The 23,600-nt window shown below is 37.8% G+C and overlaps 1 protein-coding gene across 1 annotated transcript in view; it reads left to right on the top strand.

The window, feature by feature from the left end:
- Positions 1–23,600, top strand: part of ASCC3 (activating signal cointegrator 1 complex subunit 3) — a 495,794-nt gene that overhangs the window by 386,888 nt on the left and 85,306 nt on the right. The window contains exons 27-33 of the mRNA XM_065588248.1: positions 1,581–1,747; positions 1,866–2,011; positions 2,131–2,251; positions 3,942–4,084; positions 16,040–16,177; positions 16,268–16,388; positions 21,529–21,661. Of these exons, the coding sequence (XP_065444320.1) occupies positions 1,581–1,747; positions 1,866–2,011; positions 2,131–2,251; positions 3,942–4,084; positions 16,040–16,177; positions 16,268–16,388; positions 21,529–21,661 (969 nt within the window). The remainder of the gene's footprint in view (positions 1–1,580; positions 1,748–1,865; positions 2,012–2,130; positions 2,252–3,941; positions 4,085–16,039; positions 16,178–16,267; positions 16,389–21,528; positions 21,662–23,600) is intronic.

Here is a 23,600-nt window from a genome sequence, read left to right as displayed (position 1 = left end):
GATAGTTGAATACATTGCCGATTTTCCTTGTTTTCTCTAGTTGGACAAGCTAACAAATAAGTTCAGTTTCCCTTTCTATTATCTTTGTCTTTTTGAAGTTGCAGTTCAGAATTAGCCTTCCTTCAAAGATTTATTTACAGGATCTCTTATAAATTGTGTAACCTGTCTATAACAGTGTCCATGTATGACCTTCCATTCTTGCCTTCTTCCATTCTTGCATTTTTTGTGCACCTATAATTACCATTGGCTTCATCAGGAGTTTGGTATACTCAAGAAGTGCAGAATTGCCATCTGATACAAAGGGTATATGCGTGGTTTTAGTCCTTTCTAAAATTATCAACAACTTCCAAATGTGGATTATTTATGGCCAGATTTTGCGATCTTTATTCATGCTGATTAATAATTTACTCCTCAAGTAGTTTGATGGATTTAAATAGAACTACTCTTAGGAGAAGGTACTGCTCTGTGTGTAAATATGTCAGAATCTGGCCTTTACTAAAAGGCAGTTATTTTATTATATTTTCTTTGTGGTTTCTTTTAATGGGGTATGTGAATAAATTAATTGTCCTGATGATTTCAAAAGCTTTTTTTTTTTTTTGAATCTCAAGGAATTATTATCTTTGTTAAACTAGCCCTGTAGCTGATGATATAAACATTGATTTGGGGAGATAAATTTTACTACATGGAATTTTTAGGAAGTGTGAAATTAGGCAGTAGAACTGGCAAAGAAGTTGCCATAAAAATGTCAAAATAAAAGGATAACATTCAGTCTAAAAGAACCAACTATCTCAAGGTTAGCCTGACCTAAGTCAGTAAACTGGCATAGAAGAAATGGGATAGGTGTCAAACCAATGAAATGGCAAGCTAACCCCCAACAGCAAGAATTGACTCCAAACTAGTGCCAAAAATGCAGAAAAAGAAAAGGAGTGGCGGATTTCAGAAAGAATAGGAGGGGACCAAAACTTAGTTAGGAATAGAAAAACAAATAAATGGCATTTTCAATGGTAGCCATCAAAAAAGAGTGAATTTAAGAGCCAAGGACTGTCAGGACTACCTTGACTGTCCCTGCTGCAGAGTCCTAATGGAACCTAACAACTGAGAGCAGAGGTGCTGCTACCTAACCCCTCACAGACAGCCATCACTGCAAGGCAGGTTGTACGGGGCAATATACAGCCACTAGAAGATCTATAGGAAGGGCTTAACATACAGGTTATGAAAGGCTGTTTTGACTTGCAATTAATATCCATAGTAATATTCATTTATTATCTTTATTGCATCAGTCTTTGTCTTACAAAGTTATGAATAGTTTTGGACATCCACGTAAACTTTTCTTTCTCTATTATATTGCTAAGAAAAGTAAAATAATTAGAAGGTGAAGAAGATTAAAAGCATACTTACTTAGATTTTTTTTTTTAATTTGTTTTTGTTTGCCAGGACCATTCAGCCAGGAACACCAATTTTATTTTTTATTTTGTTTAAGGGTTAATATTTGGACACACCTAACCCAAGATGTTAGAAAGCTTCATTGGTTTAAAAATTGAGTTTTATCCAGTCACAATGACCATTTCACTCAATTACAGGATAGTAGAATTGACAGGGGATGTGACGCCTGATATGAGAGCTATTGCCCAAGCTGACCTTATTGTAACTACACCAGAGAAGTGGGATGGGGTCAGTAGAAGTTGGCAAAACAGGAGCTATGTTCAGAAAGTTGCCATTCTCATCATAGATGAGATCCATCTGCTAGGTAAGCATCGTTTATCAATCGTTGCTGAATTTGAAAGTGTGTGCTGACAATAGACTTGCATGGAATTCTAAACATTTGGACTTATTAAATTTTAATGGATATTTCTCTTATTACCCAGGGGATGAGAGAGGCCCAGTACTGGAAGTTATTGTGTCTCGAACTAACTTCATCTCATCTCACACAGAAAAGCCTGTAAGAGTAGTTGGTTTATCCACAGCATTAGCGAATGCAAGAGACCTTGCTGACTGGCTAAATATTAATCAGGTATGTGGAAAATTTCTGAAGAAGACATTTGTAGACATTTATACATATCTGTGCTGTACATAGTAATATTTCCAAAATAATTTAAGGCTCAGCTAAAAGAGTTTATATTTTCACTTTAGATGGGTCTGTTCAACTTCCGACCATCTGTACGTCCAGTTCCATTGGAGGTACACATTCAGGGCTTCCCTGGCCAGCATTACTGTCCTCGCATGGCTAGTATGAATAAACCTGCATTTCAAGGTAAAAACCAAGACATTTCATACATTGTTAAAAAAAAAAAGGGGGGGGGTCTAATCATTTTTTACATAGGCCATTTGAGACACATTTACAACATGTGCTACTATATGTTTTCTTGGGGTGTTCAGGGGAGATCTGTTTCTCTTGATGACCCAAAAACTATTTATTTCAAACATCACGTATGGTGTTAACGCAGCATACATCAGAGGAATGTAAACATATTTGGAACAGAATCAGTAAATTTTGTGATTATGAAGAGAGAGATGTTCTAAAATGAAAATGTATTTTCTCTTAGGGTTCAGCACTGTAAAATCACATTTTTGTAAAAGTATTTGAGATTTAGAAAGTAGTAAAACCATTCACAGTATTAATCTGATTAGGTATTTTCTTACAGATCACTGTATGTAAGATTTAAAAAAAATTGTGAACAAAAGTTACAAGTCAAGCTTACCTCACATAATTCTGATTTCAAGGCAATAACCATAAAATTCAGAACTTTCCATTCGTCTAGATATGCTTCTGTTCTCAATTTTTTATTCTCAACAAAGCTGTCAGGCAGGACAGATCTAAGAAAAACCCTCATATTTTATTGAATCATGTTTTGTTTTGGTTAAATAAGGAATATTTATTATATCAATTAAAAATAACCTCCAAAATAAATTTTGCAATGTGAACTGCTGTTGATTGTGAGGTGACAGTTGTGAGGTGACTTTTTAGCTGCTCTAATTAGCCTTATGACAGAAGCAAAGTATTGATTGTGGACTAGAGACCAATTTTGGCAGTTCATATTATTTACACCTCCACAGGAGTATTGTACAAAAACACTAATGAACAATAAATCTGTCTTGGGCTTTTCAGCCACACCTGTTCCTGAAGCAACAAAAATCCATTAGATGTCGAGCTTTTAAAAAAAAGATAGATATATCGGCATCTATAATTGTGAGACATACAAGTTATACTATGTATTTTATATAATCTTACAATGATATACATAGATGTCTGTAGATGCATACACATACACAGAGAGAGAGTATTACCAGCAAATTGAGAGACAATATGTTATGCTGGGTAGTATAGCGCACTTGTTTTTCATATATTAGGGATGAATGTGTAGTACTAATTGGTAGACTGAAGATTATATAGGAAATAAATCATGCATAAACATCTCAAACATATGTATAACATCATAGAGAGAGTATCTGAAGCTATACATATAAGCTGTTTGTTTACTTCTAGTAGCTCATATTATTAGAAGATCTATAGCAATTTGATTTATTGAGGATTTGCTTTTCCAACTTGTTTGACAGAGTATTGTCATGGCTGTATCAGCATTTCCATTATTATCCCCATTTCTGAGGTTATAAAAATGTACAGTAATCTGAAAATTGTCAAATGTAGATGTTTTTAAAAAAAAAAAAACATGGTTGGTTTAAGTAATTCAAACTAGTTATTCAAGTGCAGAACTAATGCTCTTTTACTCCACTGTGGCTAGGTTTTGTAGCAACTATGCAATAGTTATTTTCTGGTTTAGAATTCTTGTCAATGCATAGGCACAAAATGTAAGTGAAGGATGGATTTAAATCCTCAGCACTTTTAGTTGCAATGCCATCCGTTGCTAGCAATAGATGCTGAATTGGGAAATTCTGGTATCTAGCATGGATGGATTCGCTCTGAATTTTTTCTTTTCTAACAGCTATTAGGAGCCATTCTCCAGCCAAGCCTGTCCTTGTGTTTGTTTCATCCAGACGTCAGACTAGACTCACTGCCCTAGAGTTGATTGCTTTCCTGGCTACTGAGGATGATCCAAAGCAATGGCTGAAAATGGATGAAAGAGAGGTACATAAATATAATGAGTCTCAGTTGTGTTCATTTCATTTTTTCAGTATCAATTTGAAAGGAAAGTAAACCTAAAACACAGTAGTTTTCCTTGACTTTTTTTTTTAAGGCCCAATCTTGAAAACAGTTGCACATATGCTTAATTTTAAGCATGTGAGCGTCCCACACACTTCAGCATTAAGCACATGCATAAATCTTTGCAGAATCAGGGCCTTATGTTGTAAGCTCTTTTACTTTTACTTATTTTATGTTAGCAGTAGTACAGTTGAGATCAGGACCTCATCATGCTAGGCATTGTACATACATATGAATTTAATGCCACCCTTGAAATTGAGTTTGCTGGTGAAATTCATTCAAAGCAAACTCTGTGAAATTCAGTACTTTGCCATTTACACGGTTGTGAATTTTCTAAAAAAAAATAAAAAATAAATAGTGATTTACACAATGCCTTAATTATTATTTTTAATTTTCATTATTATCCTTAGTTACATGTTCCACGGGACACCTGCCTCATTCAGTGCACAGGATGGATGATGATCAGTTAATGAGTAGCCATTCAATATTTTGTTTTATCCTCATTGTTCAGTGAATGGCCCCACACCTTAATTACTGCACACTATTCAAATCCTGTTCTGAAAACAGAATTATTAATTTCCTCATGGGCTTGTCTATGGCACTTGTCATTATAGTATCCAAGTGCTTCACAAGCAAACATTAATTTAATTTATCTTCACAACACACATGTGAAACAAAGGAGTGGTATTAACCCCATTTCCCATATGGGAACTGAGGCAGAGAAATTAATTTTGAGTGCCCAATTTGAGATGCCTAAGACCTGATTTTTCAGAGTACTTAGCATTATATAGTATTTTTTATATTCAAAGCACAGTGCCCATTGACTTAAGTTATATCTGTGAGTGCTCAGCACTTCTGCAAATCAGACCCAGGGTCTTAATGTGGGCACCCAGAAAATAAGTAACATACAATTAGTTGTGCCACCTGTGAAAATTTTATTTAAGTGACTTACCTAGTATCACATAGGAACTCTTTGACAGAAACAGGGATAGAATCCCATTCTCCAGGACATCATTCAACAGCCTTAGCCGTGAGACAATTCTCTCCCTGAATCCCCTCCCTACTTCATTGACTACACATCTGCCAACTTTTGCAACAAACAAGGCAGGGTCCTACAGACAACTGCCTCCTTCAGTACATAGACCTGATTCACTCCCCTGAGGGGGGGTCCTATGAAAAAAATAGTATGTGATCATGTATTTTCCACTCCATGCATCTGATGAAGTGGGTTTTAGCCCACTTATGCCCAAATAAATTCGTTAGTCTCTAAGGTGCCACAAGGACTCCTTGTTGTTTTTGTTGATACAGACTAACACGGCTACCAGATGCACAGTTGGGAAGAGGGTCAAATTAAGGTGCTTGACCTAGCAACCTGAATGTTCTTTTAATGTAATTTTTGTGTGTACTTTCCCTGGTTTTTAAAAAACAGAAATTTCATCATGAAGCATCATATGGACACCCACCTGCATCATCAGCAGAATTGGAACCTTTCAGTAAACTACCCAGACCTCTGCCAGTTGAGCTAACAGAGTAAATGATAATCAGCAATAATAGGCTGACACCTTCTATGTGCACCTGCACTAGAGGGGATCAGACATACACTGGTCCAGTGGGTTTCACAGATATTTGCTGACAGCAGAGGAATGATGAGATTCAGGAATCTGATTTACAGACTATGGAGGAGTGTGTGCTGTAGATGGCACAGACCCCTGTGCTTGTTCCACTCAAGCTTGATCCCCTTCTGTCTTATTCCACCAACCTGTCGCTGTCTGTGCTCCTCCTCCCAACTCCTTGTCCCAGTGTCACTCTCCTGGCCTATCCCGTCTCCATTCCTAAGGCTTCTCATCCCAGTCCTGGTTTCTTTGCCTCGACAGTCCTAGTCTTCCCCCATCACCATCTCTCCCCTCTCTATCATAGAATCATAGAATATCAGGGTTGGAAGGGACCTCAAGAGGTCATCTAGTCCAACCTCCTGCTCAAAGCAGGACTAATCCCCAACTAACCCCCAGTCCACCCCAGCCAGGGATTTGTCAAGCCTGGCCTTAAAAACCTCTAAGGAAGGAGATTCCACTATCTAGTACTTCATCACCCTCCCCTTGAAAAATGCTTTTCCTAATATCCAACCTAAACCTCCCCCCACTGCAACTTGAGACCATTACTCCTTGATCTGTCATTTGCTACCACTGAGAACAGTCTAGATCCATCCTCTTTGGAATCCCCTTTCAGATAGTTGAAAGCAGCTATCAAATCCCCCCTCATTCTTCTCTTCTGGAGACAAAATAATCCCAGTTCCCTTAGCCTCTCCTTATAAGTCATGTGCTCCAGCCCCCTAATCATTTTTGTTGCCCTCCGCTGGACTTTTTCCAATTTTTCCACATCCTTCTTGTAGTGTGGGGCCCAAAACTGGACACAGTATTCCAGATGAGGCCTCACCAATGTCGAATAAAGGGGAACGATCACATTCCTCAATCTGCTGGCAATGCTCCTACTTATACAGCCCAAAATGCCGTTAGCCTTCTTGGCAACAAAAGCACACTGTTGACTCATATCCAGCTTCTCGTCCACTGTGACCCCTAGGTCCTTTTCTGCAGAACTACTACCTAGCCATTCGGTCCCTAGTCTGTAGCAGTGCAGTCCCCAGTCCCAATCTCCATGCTCAGCCAATCCTGATTCCCTCCTCCCATCTCCTTGTCCAAACGCTGTCCCCTCCTCTCCCAGCCACCAGTTGTTCCCCACACATACCATTTTCCTTCCCCAGTGACTCCCAGACCCAGGCTCCTCGCACAGTCTGTCTCCCCTCCCTCTTTGGCTTCTTATTTGAGTCTCCTTATCCAGCCAGTTCCCTGTCTCCCCACCACCAACTCTTCATCTGATCTCAGTGTTCCTTCCCCTGCCAACTGGCTCCCCGTCATTCTCCCTACCCACCATTCCCTCAGTCTGGCTCCCAGTGCCTGTCTCTCACCTCAGCTTTCAGTCCCAGTTTCTTGCCCAACTAGTCCAAGTCTCCCCCACTCTCCAAATTCCTAGTCACAGTTTCTCTCTTCCACCGCTCCCTTCCACTAGGCTTCTTGTCCCAGTCTACTTCTTTATCTTTCCCCAGTCTGGCTCTAGTCCTGTTTATATCAGAGTCAGGTGGCTTCCTCCTCCATGCTGCTTGGGTGCCACCAGGGAGGTCACTAATAGCACAGGATGGGCTCCCTCCTCTCAGTTCCAGTGCCAGAGTCTGCCCTGGCCCAGCATAGCTGGGAGCATGGTTAGTTGCTCTGTGGTGATGGCAGATGCACAGTCTGTTTAGAACTAGGAGCTGTGAAGGGATGGAGCATGCTCAGTGAGGACAAAATCTTTGGAGATTATATCTGCTGAATTCAAAGCATGTGTCTATTCAGCAAAAGCTGTGCATGGGCTAGAGTACCCAAGCTAGTTTGAATCTAGCTAGCATGAATAACAGCAGCAGGGAAGACAGTGCAGCACAGGCATCAGCATAGGCTAGCAAGCCAAATAGGTGCCTAGGATCTATGCCAGTCTTGTACTGCCTGCACTGCTCTGTCTTCACTGCTGTTGCCCTCGCTGTATTCAAGCTAGCTGGAGTAGCCCATGCGCAGCTTTTGCTGTGTAGACCTACCCACAGTCTAGTGAGCATGTGCAAAATGAGATTTTTTTCAAAGGCTTACAACATCCAAATCTGGGCTGATTTTTCACTGGAACAGCGAAAGGCACCACCCTGACACAAAGGCCCCTCCCTTTCAAATTGCAAGTCACTGCCCAAACTGCAGGAGTGCTAGAGCTTCTCAAGGAAAACATAGCCAGAACTTTTTAACATGGGCAAAACAGTATATTTTAATAACATTATTCTTTGAGATGGTTGAACCTTGTTGGCTGAAACATTCCAAAAATTTTCAGCCTGGCATGGCAAACAGCTGGCATGGAAAATTTTAGTCCATATTTTTTAAGTTTGGCAAAGTTATAAGCAACTGAACACAGGGTCTTATATTGGTAAGTGTTGGACAACCTTTATAGAATGTTCTACCAGCCTCACCTATAATAATTTAATAAAATTAAAGCTGAGCTAAAACAATTTCAAAAATTACCAAAAGGTCAGGTTTGCTAATCCTAAACTCCAGTAAATGTAAATGACTAATGAGAGAGCCCCCTCACATTGGAGTTCACGCCATTATCACTGGAATCAAGTTCTGCCAATCTTCACCAATTGCTCAAAATGTAATTTGGACAGAAAAATATTTTCCTGCATTTGGGAATAATTTGGTTCTGCCGGTACTGGGCAGAAAATACGAGATAGATGGTGCCATCTACGTTTCATTCCTTGGATATAATGGGAAATGGGAATCTTAACTGCCTTCTAATAAAGTAATATCTAAAACACATCTACTTTTGATACTGCTTTTCTGCAGCTGATGACTAACTCACTGAACTGCAACTTTTGTATGGTTTGTGTTACAACCTTAACTGTATTTTAGACCAACATAACAATTCCATTTCACTAAAAGACAGTGAGCAAGACAGCAACACAAAAGGCTTAGCTCAGTGCTCCTGCACTATTTGTGCCAGCTTCCTGCCCTTTGAGGAAGCTGTGAGATTAACTGCAGTTTACACAAGAGAAAGAAGAACAAAGAAGAAATTCACTCACAAGTGGAATATGTTTTCGGCCCTAAATGGTTGGTACTGATTACCTTTATAGTCTCCCTCTGAGTGCAGTTGGAGTCACTGTAGGCACTTGCATTAAAACATCATCTTTCATAAACAAGAGGGACCTAGTTGGAGGATTATCTAAGAAGTATCTTTGACTTTGAAACTTGCTCCTGACCCGTTGGCCTATCAGGGCCAAAATTTCTTTGCATGCTGTGCAAAGCCATCTCCTTGGCTTTTAAATAAGGGGTGGACGGGAGATTGGCAGAGTTTGGGTCTAGTTTATTATCCTTCTATTCACTGTTGGACATTTATTTGCATATTAGTTTATGGGGTAAGTGCTTGGAGCACAGAATATGTTTTGTTTTTAATTTTAGTAAATAAATATTGTGAATGACTGTGGGCTAGCCCTATATTTTTACATCTCACCACCAAAACACAGAAGGCAAGAGTTGTGTGTTATATGTTACAAAGAAAGTTTTGCAAAGTGTCTTGACATTAGTGATGTTCTTAAATGAGGGCAAAAATGCAAACAAGCTCTGTTGTGATTTATTTTTTATAATGTTGGATCAAAATATATTTTTTGAAATTGAGCAAGATTAATCTGTAGTTTTGGTCTGGTAAAAAGACATGCTGGGTTAGTCTAAAACTAATGCTTGGAGCAAAACAAATCCATCTTGTAGCACTTTTTTTTTTTACCCAATTTTTGTGGGGTTTGTTTTTTTACTTGAGAATTCTAACAACTTCAAATTTAGACTGAAATCAAACCCAGATTAGTGAAATTAGGCAAAATGCTATCCAAACTGCCATAACTTTTTTTCTGAGTATTAAACAAAGCTAGAACTGCCAAATGCCTAGCTAAGCCTTCCTCAAGTGTTTCACAAGTCCACCTATAAGAACAGACTACATAAAAAAAAGAAATTGTTGTCCACTGGCTGAAAGACTATCAATTTTTCATAGGCTTGGAAGGATTAGATTTTTATTGGTAATGGTTGGTAAATATCAATTTCACATCACGCCCACAAACTGCCAAAAAAAAATTTCATCAATAATAATCAAAATTTATAGTAGGCAAAGTAAGAAAAATGCTGCGTGAAAACTTACTACAGTTTGATTTAAGAATATTTACTTTGTATATTTTGACATGTGATACTACAATTCTGCCAAGCCTATTTATGCATTGCAAACCATTGTTTCTGTAGTAGCTGCTTGCCATCTAATAGTTTTATTTTCAATGAATTTGCAGTTGGTACAAGTGAAGTATCTTGTGAGATTTAACAGGAGAGTATTAAGTGGGGAAAATGTAAACTACCCATTTAAGTAAACAATTGACATCTTCAAAATTTACTCTAGACTTTAGTCGTTTTCTTTTGCCTTCAGCTGGATAGAAAATCTTATTTGTATAATATTTACTTTAAAAAATACAACAGCACTCTCAGAAAACTCCTGGATTAGTTTTGTTTACTGATGTCATTGGTGCTGCTACATCAGAGCTAAATACTGGGCTCCATTTGCCAGTCAATAAACCCCATAAGACTGCTTAAACTGGCTCCACACCAGTCTGACCAGTTGCAGGGCTCTCTTGCCTGAAATGCAAGGGAGACAGTGAGAATCCATGCCTGTTCCATGGACAGGAAGCAGTGAGAGCCTCACCTCCATTACCAGCTGATGCCCCTCTGTTCACCTAACAATGGGTCCACAGAAATTGGCTGCACTCAATCTGGCAAGCTTCTTTTGAATGGAGAAGGTGGGGGTGGAGGCGGTGTCAGGATCGGGTTCTTCATCTTTGTGAGGCAGAGAGAAGTACACATTTGTTTTCCGGATCTATGGCTGCAACACGCTGTGTAAGAGCTAGGTATTATTAATTGTTGGTGATGAGGGGGTAGGCCAGAATGGCCCACTGGGAGATCAAAGCCTCCTTCTCACTCTGCCCTCCTTGGATAGCCATGGGATGATACACTGCCTAGCTAACAGCTCTGGTTTGTAGCTGTCAGCCAGGAGTGAATTGTTCAAGCTGATGGCCCATTCGCTCCTTTTAACTTCATAGGAGGCAAACCCACCGTTGAGATTTTGAAAGAGATGCTGTCACCTCAAGGTTCCAATTTATCATATACAGCAGTAGGACTGGGTGGCACCATGGATTGTTACCCAAGGAGGAGGTGGGGTTAGGCAAGTGCCTGGGGGATGGAGGGAAGGCATGGGGAAGGGACCAACCCTTTCCCCCCTCTTCCAAATTGTACTCATCTCCGTGGAGGTGTAGCAGTGCTGCTGTTTCCATACAGCAGAAATTATTAGAATCAATTTGTATCCCTTAATTTTGTTAGCTCTTCTTTTCTTTTCCTTTTCTGTCATGTTTATAGTGCTTTTTGTCTTATGGACAAAATAGAAAATTAAAACTAATTAAGAAAGTGGCACATATTATTATTGAGCTACGATATAATTAGATAGTACTTACCCAGCAAAAGAAAGTGAATTTAATATTTTCTAGGATTTAATCCTGCCCCCCTCCCCTTGCCAGACTTTTGAATTTCTTCTCATATTTAAACATAATGGGGAACAAACCAACTACCAATGTACACCATTTGAACTACAACAACATTTTAATGTCTTGCATTTTGTTAAGATTATTCATTATGAAACCTCTAGATACAACTAAGTTCCCAGACACAAACATACCTTCTGTAAGTCATGATCTTTAATAATATTCATACAGGGCCTCATCCAACTCCCAGTTAGGTCAGTAGAAAAACTCTTCCTGTTGATTTCAATGGGAATTCGATCAGACCCATAATGACCTCTGTATTCCTAAAGAGAGAAACTGTGTGTGTGAGAGATAATTGTATGTATATTGCGTGTGTGAGATAATTATGTGTATGTATAATATTGGGGGACAATATATATATAATATAATATGGAAAAAAAATAGGAGAGAGAAAAGACCATTTGGCTTTTCTACCTCTTACCCTTAAATCAAAAAATCTATCCTCATAGACTCATAGATTTTAAGGTCAGAACGGACCATCATAATCATCTAGTCTGACCTCCTGCACATTGCAAGCCCCAGAACTTCATCCACCCACTCCTGTGACAGACCCCTAACCTCTGGCTGAGTTATTGAAGCCCTCAAATCATGGTTTAAGGACTCCAAGTTACAAAGAATCCACCATTTACACTAATTTAAACCTGCAAGTGACCCATGCCTCATGCTGCAGAGGACGACAAAAAACCTCCTGTCTTATTGTTATGCTATAAAATGGGTAGAGAAATCTTGGACAAGCATATCACTGCCTTTTAAATATTTTAGTGCTAAATGTGTAATTTTATTAATGTATCTCAATTGTGATATACTTGAAAGCACTTTCCATGGTTAATCTTGTCAGGTATTTTTGGTGTGAGGGGGAGGAGTTTTTGTTTTGTTTTTTGTTTTGTTGGTTTTTTTGGGGGTGGGGGGGGTTGTTTCTGTTTTGGAATACCAGCACATATGAATACCTGGTCCAAAATAATAAAAAGAGAACTTGATTGTGTGTCTTTAGCAATTATCAAGAATGATCTCTAAATGTTTCTTTTGTTATTGAAGTTTAACTTCCTTCTACAAGATGTTGTTTTTATGACACAAAAGTGTGTCATAAAAAATTAACATTTAGGTATAACAAGGAGATGTTTTTATTTCATTTAACATCTGTAGCAGATGTGAAATATGTAATTATTTTTGTAAAAGACTTCATAACTTTCACGATTCTTTTGTTTGGCACATCTTTCTTTTATTGGGCATTTTAGACAATTGATAAGCATTATTCAGTGGCATATGGTCTGAGTCTGACGTGCTTTGAAAAGAGTACAGAGTACTAATAATGAGGATTCTGTGAAAATGGGAAAACCAGCACAACAGATATGCTTTGAGAAAGTATGGGTTTTTAGCATCTTGAAACAATATATCACACTCAAAGGGACAGAATTGGGCTGCACAATCTGTTAGCTCATTCTTGTCCAATCTGGTCTCCTCCTTTCTTTTGGAGCCAGCATTGTCATCAACTTGCTGAATTATACTCTGACTGGAATGTATTTCAGGCACAGAGTAATGTATCTACTTAAATGGAATCCTATCTTTCTACAAAAGCTTTTTAAGTATAATAAATTTTAAAATATAAAAAAACAGTTCTATTAGCTTAAAGTAAATGGTTCAACAGTTTACATATGTGCAGGCACAGAGAAAATGACTACTTACTAGTTTCAAAAAAATCTAGCGAGTTTAGAGAAAAGTTTATTTCTGCCATTTATAACCTTTCTTTTTTTTTGTTTTTTGGTATTAATTAATATTTTGCAGTGATTACAGACTCCAGTTCAGATTTCAGAGGTGTTTATTAACAGCTAGCTTCTTAATCAAGCTACAGTATGGGGAAGAATGGGAGGGTTTTGTTCATATTTTAAAAATCTATGCAAGTTAGCCCAGGTTACCCAGCATGAGCCCAATTTTGCTCTCATTGGAATCCAGAGAAAAATTCCCCTTGACTTCAGTTGGGGCAGGTTTGAGCCCTAAATTAGTTTAATATTAATTTATGTTAATGTGTGTATATATACACATACCCTAATTTCAATAAAATGTACAGTTTCTTATAGACATGTTGCTGTATTTAGATTGTTCCTTTTTCTATATCAGAGTTTAAGAAGAAGTGTATTACCTTTTTAAACTTTTTAAGAAGGATGATTACATTTATGTTCAAATATATAGTAAAATGTAGAATGATGTAGAAACTTTGATGCATCTCACAGTATGTCATGTTGGCGTTAGTGTATTTTTTTTGACTGAGTAAAAATTATTAAATTTACCTAATATTTATCTTATTATGTAGAGATATTTAATACTTGTGCAATAAATAGGCATACGGAAAGGAGTTCTGCTTTAAAATAAATTGTCATCAGAATTTTAAGCCCTGAATTGTGCCTATGGGTAGAAATAGTTTTGTTTATTGTATTGATTTATGTAAAAGTAAGGGGGTCAGCTAGAAGTGACTAGGATTCCCTGCTGCTAGAATGACAGGATAGTAGTGCGTGTGCCAGCTCTCCTGCTAAGGGTTCTTTAGTTTTCCTGTGGTAAATTACACTGCTTTGCAGGTATGACTAACATCACCACAGGACACTGCTGTAATACAAGTCAGGAGAAGAAAAAAATAACCACCGCAGATTGCAAAAAGCAAGAATAACTCCTCTGAATAAATTCCCAGCGGTGTGAATTTGGACTATTTTATGCTGGGAAGTACATGACCAAAAGGAATAGCACAGGTTCTCAGCTGAAAATAACTAATATTGTAAAACTGTTATTGCTGAAGAAATATTCTGATTGGGTGTAGACATTATAATCAGCCAATTTAATCCCTGTTCTTCATGGAAGAAAAAGATGCCCACATTCTGTATTAACCTGGTATCATAATATAATGTTCATATTAACTATGAAATATATGTCATTAGACTAATAAAAGAAAATAAATCAGTCCAAAGCACATCATTATTATGAGATTATTGGTACTAGGAACCAAAATGTTAATGATATTTTAGTACATTTTGGATTCTCTATTACTTCCATCATTGCTAAAGTAACTAACACTTCAACCAAAACTCCTTTAAAATTATTTGAAATGCTTTGCTCTGCTTCCCAAACTAGATTGCCTAAGTAGGTAAAATATATCAATATTCTATAAAGTGTATTTTTATTCTCAGGCCTTTGTAAAACTTATTTTTTTAAAGTGATGTGTTTTCTATCACATTAGGAGGAGTCTGTAGAACTACATTTTATGTGTTTGCTAGATATCCAAATCATTTTTATTTACCTTAAGAATATAATAAAGATAAATCCCAGAAAACAGTTTTCAACAAAATTTATGTTCTGAGCATTAGAAACAGAACATTTGAAAGGCTTTGCAGCAGTGATTATTAATGTAACTAATGGACGACTGCTACTGTCAAAATTTCACCTCAGTATTTTAAATTATGTAGATATTTTTTATTAATTTTCTCAATCTTGTATTGTATTGTTTCACTGATCCTTTGTTTTGTTTGTTTGTAGAGCTAGACACTAACTGGCTATGCCATTTAGTGTTTACAATTAACAATGTTACCATGATTTGTGGTATAATATTGTCGATGGTACTCACGGGGTCATCAAGAAACCATTGACTAGTGACTAGGTTTAAAAGCCACTGGCTGTAATTGTATTAAAACAACATGAAACAATAAATAGCATTAGCAATAAAATAATGGAACAAATATTTAGAGACAAATCAATAAGCATTTTGGACCAGAATGTGAAGCCTTTTCTTATATTGATGAGCTGTTACTAATAGGAGTAATCCCAATGAAGTAATTGGGATCATTAATGTATGTAATTAGTCATCTAGGCAAGTAAGGGATTCACAATCTAGCATGAGAAGTTAATGGAATCATGAGCAGTAAGCAGCATGAATTTGTATACAATAAATCTGTCCAAAGAAACCTGCTTTTTTTTTTCTAAAATTGCAAAATCGTTGAATAAAAGAAAAGTAGTAGTTGCAGTGTGCATGGATTTACTGTAGGATTTGGTACTATAAACTACAAAATCATATTTGAAATATTAGTTGAATTGGATTGGATAGGAACATACGAATTGGAATTGAAAATGGCTAATATAGCTAAATAAATGGTGTAAATAATTTATTGAGTTGAGGGAACATGTCTAAGTGGGTTACTTAGAATCTGGGTTAGACCCAGTGTTATTTTCATCATAATTAATGTTCTGGAAGAGGAAGTAAGCTGCACCCCTGAGTACAGAGCTTGAACAGTTGTCTTTCTGATACTGGCACTTATAATTGAAAACTGTGCCAGGCAGACAGGGCACATACCAGGCAGACCAGGATACTTTCAGCATTCAAATTGCCCCATGCTAGGTTGCTCCTGAACTTACTATTAATTCATTTTGTTTTTAAAATTAGTTAATGTATATATTACATTAATAAAATGGCTATAAAACTCTATAAACTTTAATTATTTCTCTCCCCCGTCCTTCATGTGTTGCTTGGTTTTTTTAAACTGTAAACTGTTCAGGGCAGGAACTGTGTGTCTATGTGGATATAGACAATGCATAGCACATTGTGGTTGCAGATAGAAAACAGATAACTTATTAATAACAAGAACCCTAAAATATTAAAAACTTCTCAGAAGAATATTTAGTACTGTTCTAAATCATGTAACCATCCTCTGTTGCAGATGAACGATGTTATAGTGACAGTAAGAGATTCTAATCTGAAGCTGACTCTTGCATTTGGAATAGGCATGCACCATGCTGGGCTACATGAGAGAGACAGAAAAACTGTGGAAGAACTATTTGTGAATTGCAAAATCCAGGTTAATTTTTGTTTTTAGTAATACCAAAATGAGATTTTTATGCAGTTTTAAAAATTCTCTTTGTTACATTAATTTTTCTTTCTGTTTTAGGTTCTTATTGCCACAAGCACATTAGCCTGGGGTGTAAATTTTCCAGCTCATTTAGTAATTGTTAAGGGAACAGAATTTTACGATGGAAAAACAAGGCGTTATGTGGATTATCCCATTACAGGTATTCACGTTAATCTTACAAATACCTAGTTGCTGAAATGCATTTCAAGCATATGCAAATATGAACTTGAATAATTTATAGTTTTAGGAACTGAACCTTTAAAAATCTATAATAGACACATGTTGGAATAGATTATTTGTTGTATTTTTGTTGTATAAATGTGACTCATGAGAGAACTATTCAATGTTTTTCATATATTCGTTTTTCCTTTTTTGGAAACCTTTCTCTTGCAAAACTACTGAGTTGGTATCATCCTAAGAGGCCATTAAAAAAAAAAAACTAAAAGCAAAAGACAGTTTGAACACGTACAGTACATTTTGAAGGAACGCTGTAAAATCAAATTTGGCCCTCAAATAAATTATATAAAATAAGTTCTTAAAAAAACATGTGAAAAGTAAATTGTTTCCATGAGTTTATTTTGTTATTATCCACTAGAAAAAGGTTTTTAAACAACTATACATTCCTCTACACTAAGTGTTTGCAGTTGAAACATTGCAGCACTCTTAATGGATGAGACTCTGAAATTCCAATCTAATCTTGACTATAAGAAAACTAATATAAGTTTATTGGCCAAACTGAATGAAGCTAAAAAGTAAAGAAAAGCATAAATAGTGAAAGCTGAATAAACTGTATTTTAACTTCAGTTGTGATATAGAAATTCTAATTTAATTTCATGTCTGCCTCCAGTCCACCCACATTTTGATAAACTGTGTTGCAACCATTTTAGAAAACTCCAGAGAAGTAAGACAGGAACAACTTTGAAAAGTTCAGACAAGGGAGAATATTAATTTGAATGGTACTAAGCTTGGAGAGCCAGGATTAGCTAAAATTATTACAGGTTTCCTGGCCCATTTTATCTGTTACACTAAAGAAAGATAGTTTGATTTTAAACTGTCTGAAGCTTGGCCAGAAAAAGTGTGTTCCTAGGAATCTGAATGTTATTTGTAACATAGTTAGAGATTGATTGCTTTTAACCAACCAGTGTCCGTTTGATAGAACACAGTTGGAACTCACTACATTATAGAGGATGCCCATCCAAGTAGTCCATCATAGAGCTTAATATAGTGTGAATGCTCTACACTCTTATGCAGGAAACTTTGGATCAATTTCCAGGCCAAGTCTCTTGCTTCTGAGTTCTGGCATGACCTGGGAGTATAGCCATCGCAGCATGCTTAACACTTTTGAGAGTCCTTTGTATCATTCTTTGGCTGCTCTAACGATAGTACTAACTGTCTCTGGATAAGGACACATCTAGCCCCTCCTCAGTTGTAAGAATAGTGATACTTGTCTTTAATACTGGTCATGAAGAATGAGCAGGAAAGAACCCAATTTGACTTTCAGATCCCTGGCTGAGTCTGCAGGACTGAAAGTTAGAAAACCCTTTTTTAAAAGTAAATAAATAAATTGAACAAAATCAATATGGAATCAGTGAGGCACAATAAACACAGAGCCCCACTATGCTTTTTTTTATAGACTTGCCTTTCAGAGTATAGCTGCACACTTAAGTGTATTGTGTGTGGATTCTTGAATAGGCTTTGGGTATTGTGGGTCTGTTGATCCTTGAATAAGCTTTCAAGGGAAATGTCACATTCTGTACAGTAGCATTTTCCCCCTATTTTTGTAGATTTAATTTTGCTGTCTGTAATTTCACAGAAAATTATGGTATGGGAAAAGGCTAGTTTTAAATAGATCTAATAATGCTTTCACATGGTCTGGTTTGAAAAGGTATTTTTTGTTGTTGTTTTAACTTTCTATAAAATAGTGTTCAGGGTATTTGAAAGTTGTGAGGAAAAGGGATTTTAGTTTTGCCGATCAGCAGTTTGATGAGCAGTGTGTTCTTTTTGCACTTAACGCAAATTATCATATGTCCCTTGTCTGCAATATAGGGTTTGTCTACACTGCAAAGAAAAACCTGCATCACTGAGTCTTAGAGCCCAGGTCAATTGACTTGGGCTCACGGGGCTTGGGCTGCAGGGCTAAAAATGACAGTGTAGATATTCAGGATCAGTTTGGAGCCTGCACTCTAAGACCCTCTTCCCTTGTAGGCTTTCATAGCATTGGCTCCTGCCCAAGCCTGAACGGCGGCACTACTATTTTTAGCCCCCCACAGCCCAAGCCCTGTGAGCCCAAGTCAGTTGATCTTTTCCTCTGAGATTTGGTGCAGTGGGTTTTTTCTTTGCATTGTAGACATATCCACAGAGACTTTGCTGGCATAGCTTTGCCAGCAGAGCCCCCTAAGGAGATTGAGCGTATTCTATCAGAAGGAGGTTTTTTCTACCAGCATAGCAACACCACCTCCATCAGTTACATTATGTATGCTGACAAAAGCACTCTGATGTCTGCATAGTTGCAGCTACACCAGCAGCTATGTCAGCTGAGTTCACACTCTTAGCCAGCCACTATAGTTATGCCAGCAAAACTTTGTAGTGTAGACCAACCCCGTCTCACTTTCAGTTCTGCCCCTAGGTATGCCTGTTTAACTTCTGTTTAAAATCTAATAGGAGTGTAGAACAAATTCAGATGTGGTATAAACTGATTCATTTCCATTAAAATTACCTGCCTGTTCTAGGGCTGAATTTCGTGCCTAGTGTACAAGTCAGGGCAGAATGAGGTCCTTCAATTACTTGCACATAGGCCAGTAGTTTGAAAATAATAGCAGAGCCTAAGTTCCTAAGTTCACATCTGAATTTAAGCATGGTTGGAGAGAGTACAAATCTGAGGTTTTGGGATGGGCCAATCTCTGATACAAGACATTCACTCAGCCAGTTGGATTGCTTTTGACATTTCAATAGTTTAATCCAAGCAGTGTATAGTCAGTAAAGAAAATGTTGGGTTTGGCTAGCTATACAGTGGATATTGGCAAAAATCATTTCCTGATGCCTTTTGGTAAATCCATTTCATATGCATTATCGTACACTATTTTAATGCACTATCAAATAGCAGGAAATATTTCATCATTCTCCCTTGTAGGCATCTATTCATAAATACCATTTGGGGATCCATTTCATTTTATAGTTGAACATCAGTCTTAATTTAACAATGAACAAACTGCATAAAGATTATTGTTGTTGTTTATATAGCTCATAGAGAATACGGAACAGAAAATATAAAAAAGTTAAAAGGTAAACAGTAATTCATGCTTGAAAACTATTTTCTGGTTTCATTTATATTATTCATATTGAGGTAGAAGCTAAAGGCCCCAAACAAAGCTCAAGGCTCTATTGGGTGTGGTGTAATACCACTAGTAAAACAAAATCAGTGCTTGCTCTTGAGAACTCGCAATCTTAGCTAGTAAGGCAACACAAACAAATGGATAAACAGACATACAGGGTGGGGTGGGGGACCAGGTAACAACAAAGATAGATGTGTTTGTGTAATTTGGTAACCTTAATGCTCATAGTAGTCACAACTGGGCGTCAGCCAATCTGTATCCAACAGTGTGTTTTATAGACATCACAACAGAATGGATTTTAAGGAGGGATTTGAGTCTTTTCATTTGAATGTTACTGTACCTGCTTAAATTCTTATCATAGGGGGAGCTAGTTGTAACCCCTATATTTAGGTTGTCTAATACTTTCCATTATGAAGGATTCTTGTGACCTTTTCTTTAAGAAACAGCAACATCTCTATTGTTTGCAGTTCTTTGATACGCCTCAGGAAGAAACGCCTCAGATGATAGAAGATGCCTTTTCTTTTCCTGAATTCCATTCAGATCTAGCTGAGTTGTAAAGTGTTAAAAATCACAATGTCCCTTCTCTCACTTGCATTCCTCAGAACATTTTTGGCAGCCTGACAAAACTACTGAATGTTCTAAAAATCCCACCACTTGCCAGCGCGAACGCACCAGCAGTAGAAGAAGACACTGCACTGGCAATGCGGGGGAGCTACCAGAGCAGCTGTAGTAGGAGCATGGGGCGGGGGAAAGCCAGAATGGGCTTTCCTGACCGTCTCTTTCTCCCCCACCAACCTAGCATATTTCCCTAGTGTTCTATTTCCCAGCATGGGGTCAGGTATTCCTCCAACTCCCAGAATGAGGACAGAGAGAGAGTGATCATTGAACTGGGCTCCCCTGTAAGAACCAGGGATCCACTGTCATAGGCCCCCCACACCCACCTTTGGACATGGAGCAAGAACACCCTCCACTCCTGGGGAGAGGGGAGAAGCAACAGAGAGAACAAACCCAGGCTCTCTTCCATAATGTTCCCCACCATGCCTAGTATTTAGCCCCAGCACCCCATCTATCCTGTGGGGCCCCACAAGAGGCAGGAGCTACCACCTCCTGGCAGTGAAAGAGACAGATCTACCAGGCACTTATCTGGCCCCATACATTATCATAATATCATAGAGCTTCACAATCTTTAATATGTTTATCCATACAACACCCCTGTGAGGTTGGGAAGTGCTTTTGTCTCTGTCTTACAGATGGGTAACTGAGGCACAGAGAAGCTAAGTGACTTGGCCCAGGTCACACAGAGTCTGCAGCAGAGCAGGGAATTAAACCCAGATGTCCCTAGGCCCAGGCTAGCACCCTAGCCACTGACCTTCACTATGTGGGAGGCTCCTCTGAGCATCCTTTAGACCAGTATGTGGCACCATTCCCCTATTCTGGCATGCTAATGAAGCTCAATTGATAGACGTCTGTAGTTGTTCCCACAACTCTGGAAAATTATATTTAAAAAAATGTTAACAAAGCATTTGCAAAGTCAAACACTAGAAAATTAGGAGCTGCTAAATCTGTGGTTGCCCATGAGTCCTTAATTGAGCCCTCTTGTGCAAATGCATTATGGTCTTTGATGCATCTGATGAAGTGGGTTTTAGCCCACGAAAGCTTATGTCCAAATAAATTTGTAAGTCTCTAAAGTGCCACAAGGACTCCTCGTTATTCTTTACCATAGTTTTTCATGTGTAATTATTATTTGTATTTGAGGCCCCAGTAAGGTTTGGGGTTGCATTGTGGTTGGTGCAGTGCAAACACTTAGAAACACATAGTCCCTGCCACAAAGAATTTTCAGTCTGATTTTAGACAAGATTTAGCCAGTGGGAGTAACAAACAAGGAAGGGTAAATGAGGTTATAGAGAAACAATATATCCTATGCTGTAAATTGTATCAAAATAAATGTATTTATTATCTGTTTTGTAGATGTACTTCAGATGATGGGACGTGCTGGTAGACCACAGTTTGATGACCAAGGCAAAGCTGTGATTTTAGTCCATGATATTAAGAAAGACTTCTACAAAAAGTTTCTTTATGAACCTTTTCCAGTAGAATCAAGGTAAAGTTTGACAGGAAAGAAAACAGATAAAAGTGCATACAGCAAATGTGAAGTAGATGAAAGTGAAGTGGGACATAGATGCACCAAAATATTGGGACCTCTAAAGACAGTTGTCCTTCCATGTGTTTAGTGCATCCCTAGATAAATGTTACTCTGCTTCTGGGTGCTTTCTCAGGCTGTTTTGAAAGCGAATGTAGAATAATTATTTATGCTCCCGACAACTCCAACAGAAAATTTGGTCACAAAAGTACTTAGTAGGGAGAAAAAATCAGATAAAGCTTAAGTACTTTTCGCATGGGATTTTCATACTATTCTAGACCTATTAAAAGATATAGAGATATCAAGCTCAAAGGGAAATGTATCTTGTAAACAATTGCTAATACTTCTTTCAAAGTGGGAGCTGCAAGATTTTTGAAAAATAGGAAAACAAATAAATATTTTGGATTCTCTCCTAACCTCACTAGTTAATCCATGATCTATCATTTGTTAGTCAATTCAATGCAAGTACATATAACGGTAGCTAGTATAATCCCCTCTATCATAGACAATCATGTACCCTTTTTTTCTTAAGGAACAACTAGGGTTTATAAACCTTTAACCAATCAGATGTTACCTACAGATGTGCTTTGTTTCAAATACTTATGCTCAGTGTTTGGCACACTAGAAAAAATGCATAGAAAAGTATATTATCAGTAGAAACAAAAAAAACCTGAAGGAAGTCTTCAGTATGATGTAATTCTAGACAAAAAACAGTGTATTAAAATGCAAATTTTTTACCCAGACCATATTATTTTGGCAATAAACCAGGCAGCCTTTCTATCTGATTCCTAAGAAATATCTCTAAAAATAGAAACATTCTCTTAATCAGATACACAAATGATCATCCTGATTTTTTCATTGAAATATTATTGAAATGTTCTTCATTATGTTATTTAATATAAACAGATAATATGCTGATAAATTTTGAGACAAAAACTTAGATGTTGACCTTAATCTTATAAATCTCTGATTAGTTGAGACACATCTTGGTTTCTGGTTATGATCATCAAAGGCTTTTGAGCTAGAGGCTCTCTGGTTTAAAAGAGAGGTTGCCATTGGCATGTGTTTTTTCTGAAGGTTCCTTAGCTTTGGAACTCTTTCCCTCCTTTTGTATACCAAAAGGTTGTATTATATGTTATTCCCTTTTGGTTGCATTTACCGTTACATTTTCAGTAAACGTTTTAAAAATAAATTGATATTTTCATGGCACAATTACAGGAATAGCTGCACTTCTGTCCCCGTCTGGTCTCTCTAAGCACTCCTCCTCACGTGTCAGGCTTTGTCTTGACCTCTCCTAAGTTGGAATTCCAAGCCAGCACTCCCTATCTTAGATCGGGCCCTATGCTACAGTACTCAGTAAGAGTGTCTACACTGCATTGTAAACCTGGGCCTGTGGAATGCAGGTGTGTGGACTTGATGTTTCTAAGCCCATGATTGAGCATCCATACTGCACTGTACACCTGGGTTTACAGTTGCTGGGCCTGGGTTTCACAGTTGTGCTAACATGTCCATGTTATACTATGCAGACCTTCTGACTTGGGCCTGCAGCTTGACCTGCATCCACATGCAAAATAACAGGGCTTAAGCCCAAGTGACAGCAGGACTCTGTCTCTGATCCATCCCCTTAGCAGGGTCCTAGGATCTGGGTCCTGAGTTCTTGCTGACCTAACTCAGACTGATTTTTGTATGTGTACAGAAGGGAGACCTGGGTTCAACCTAAGTGAGAGCTCGGTCTTAGTGTGCAGTGTAGACATATCCAGTGTATCAACCATGTTTATCCATCAGGTCCAACTGAGTTCAGACATCTGTGGTTCTTCCCTTTGGGAGTCTATAGTCAGTGATCAAGTATCAGGGGGTAGCCGTGTTAGTCTGTATCTACAAAAACAACAAAGAGTCTGGT

This window comes from Chrysemys picta, chromosome 3 (genome assembly GCF_011386835.1).
Source record: "Chrysemys picta bellii isolate R12L10 chromosome 3, ASM1138683v2, whole genome shotgun sequence".
Lineage (NCBI taxonomy): Eukaryota > Metazoa > Chordata > Testudines > Emydidae > Chrysemys > Chrysemys picta.
This window is presented reverse-complemented; position numbering and strand designations above follow the sequence as displayed.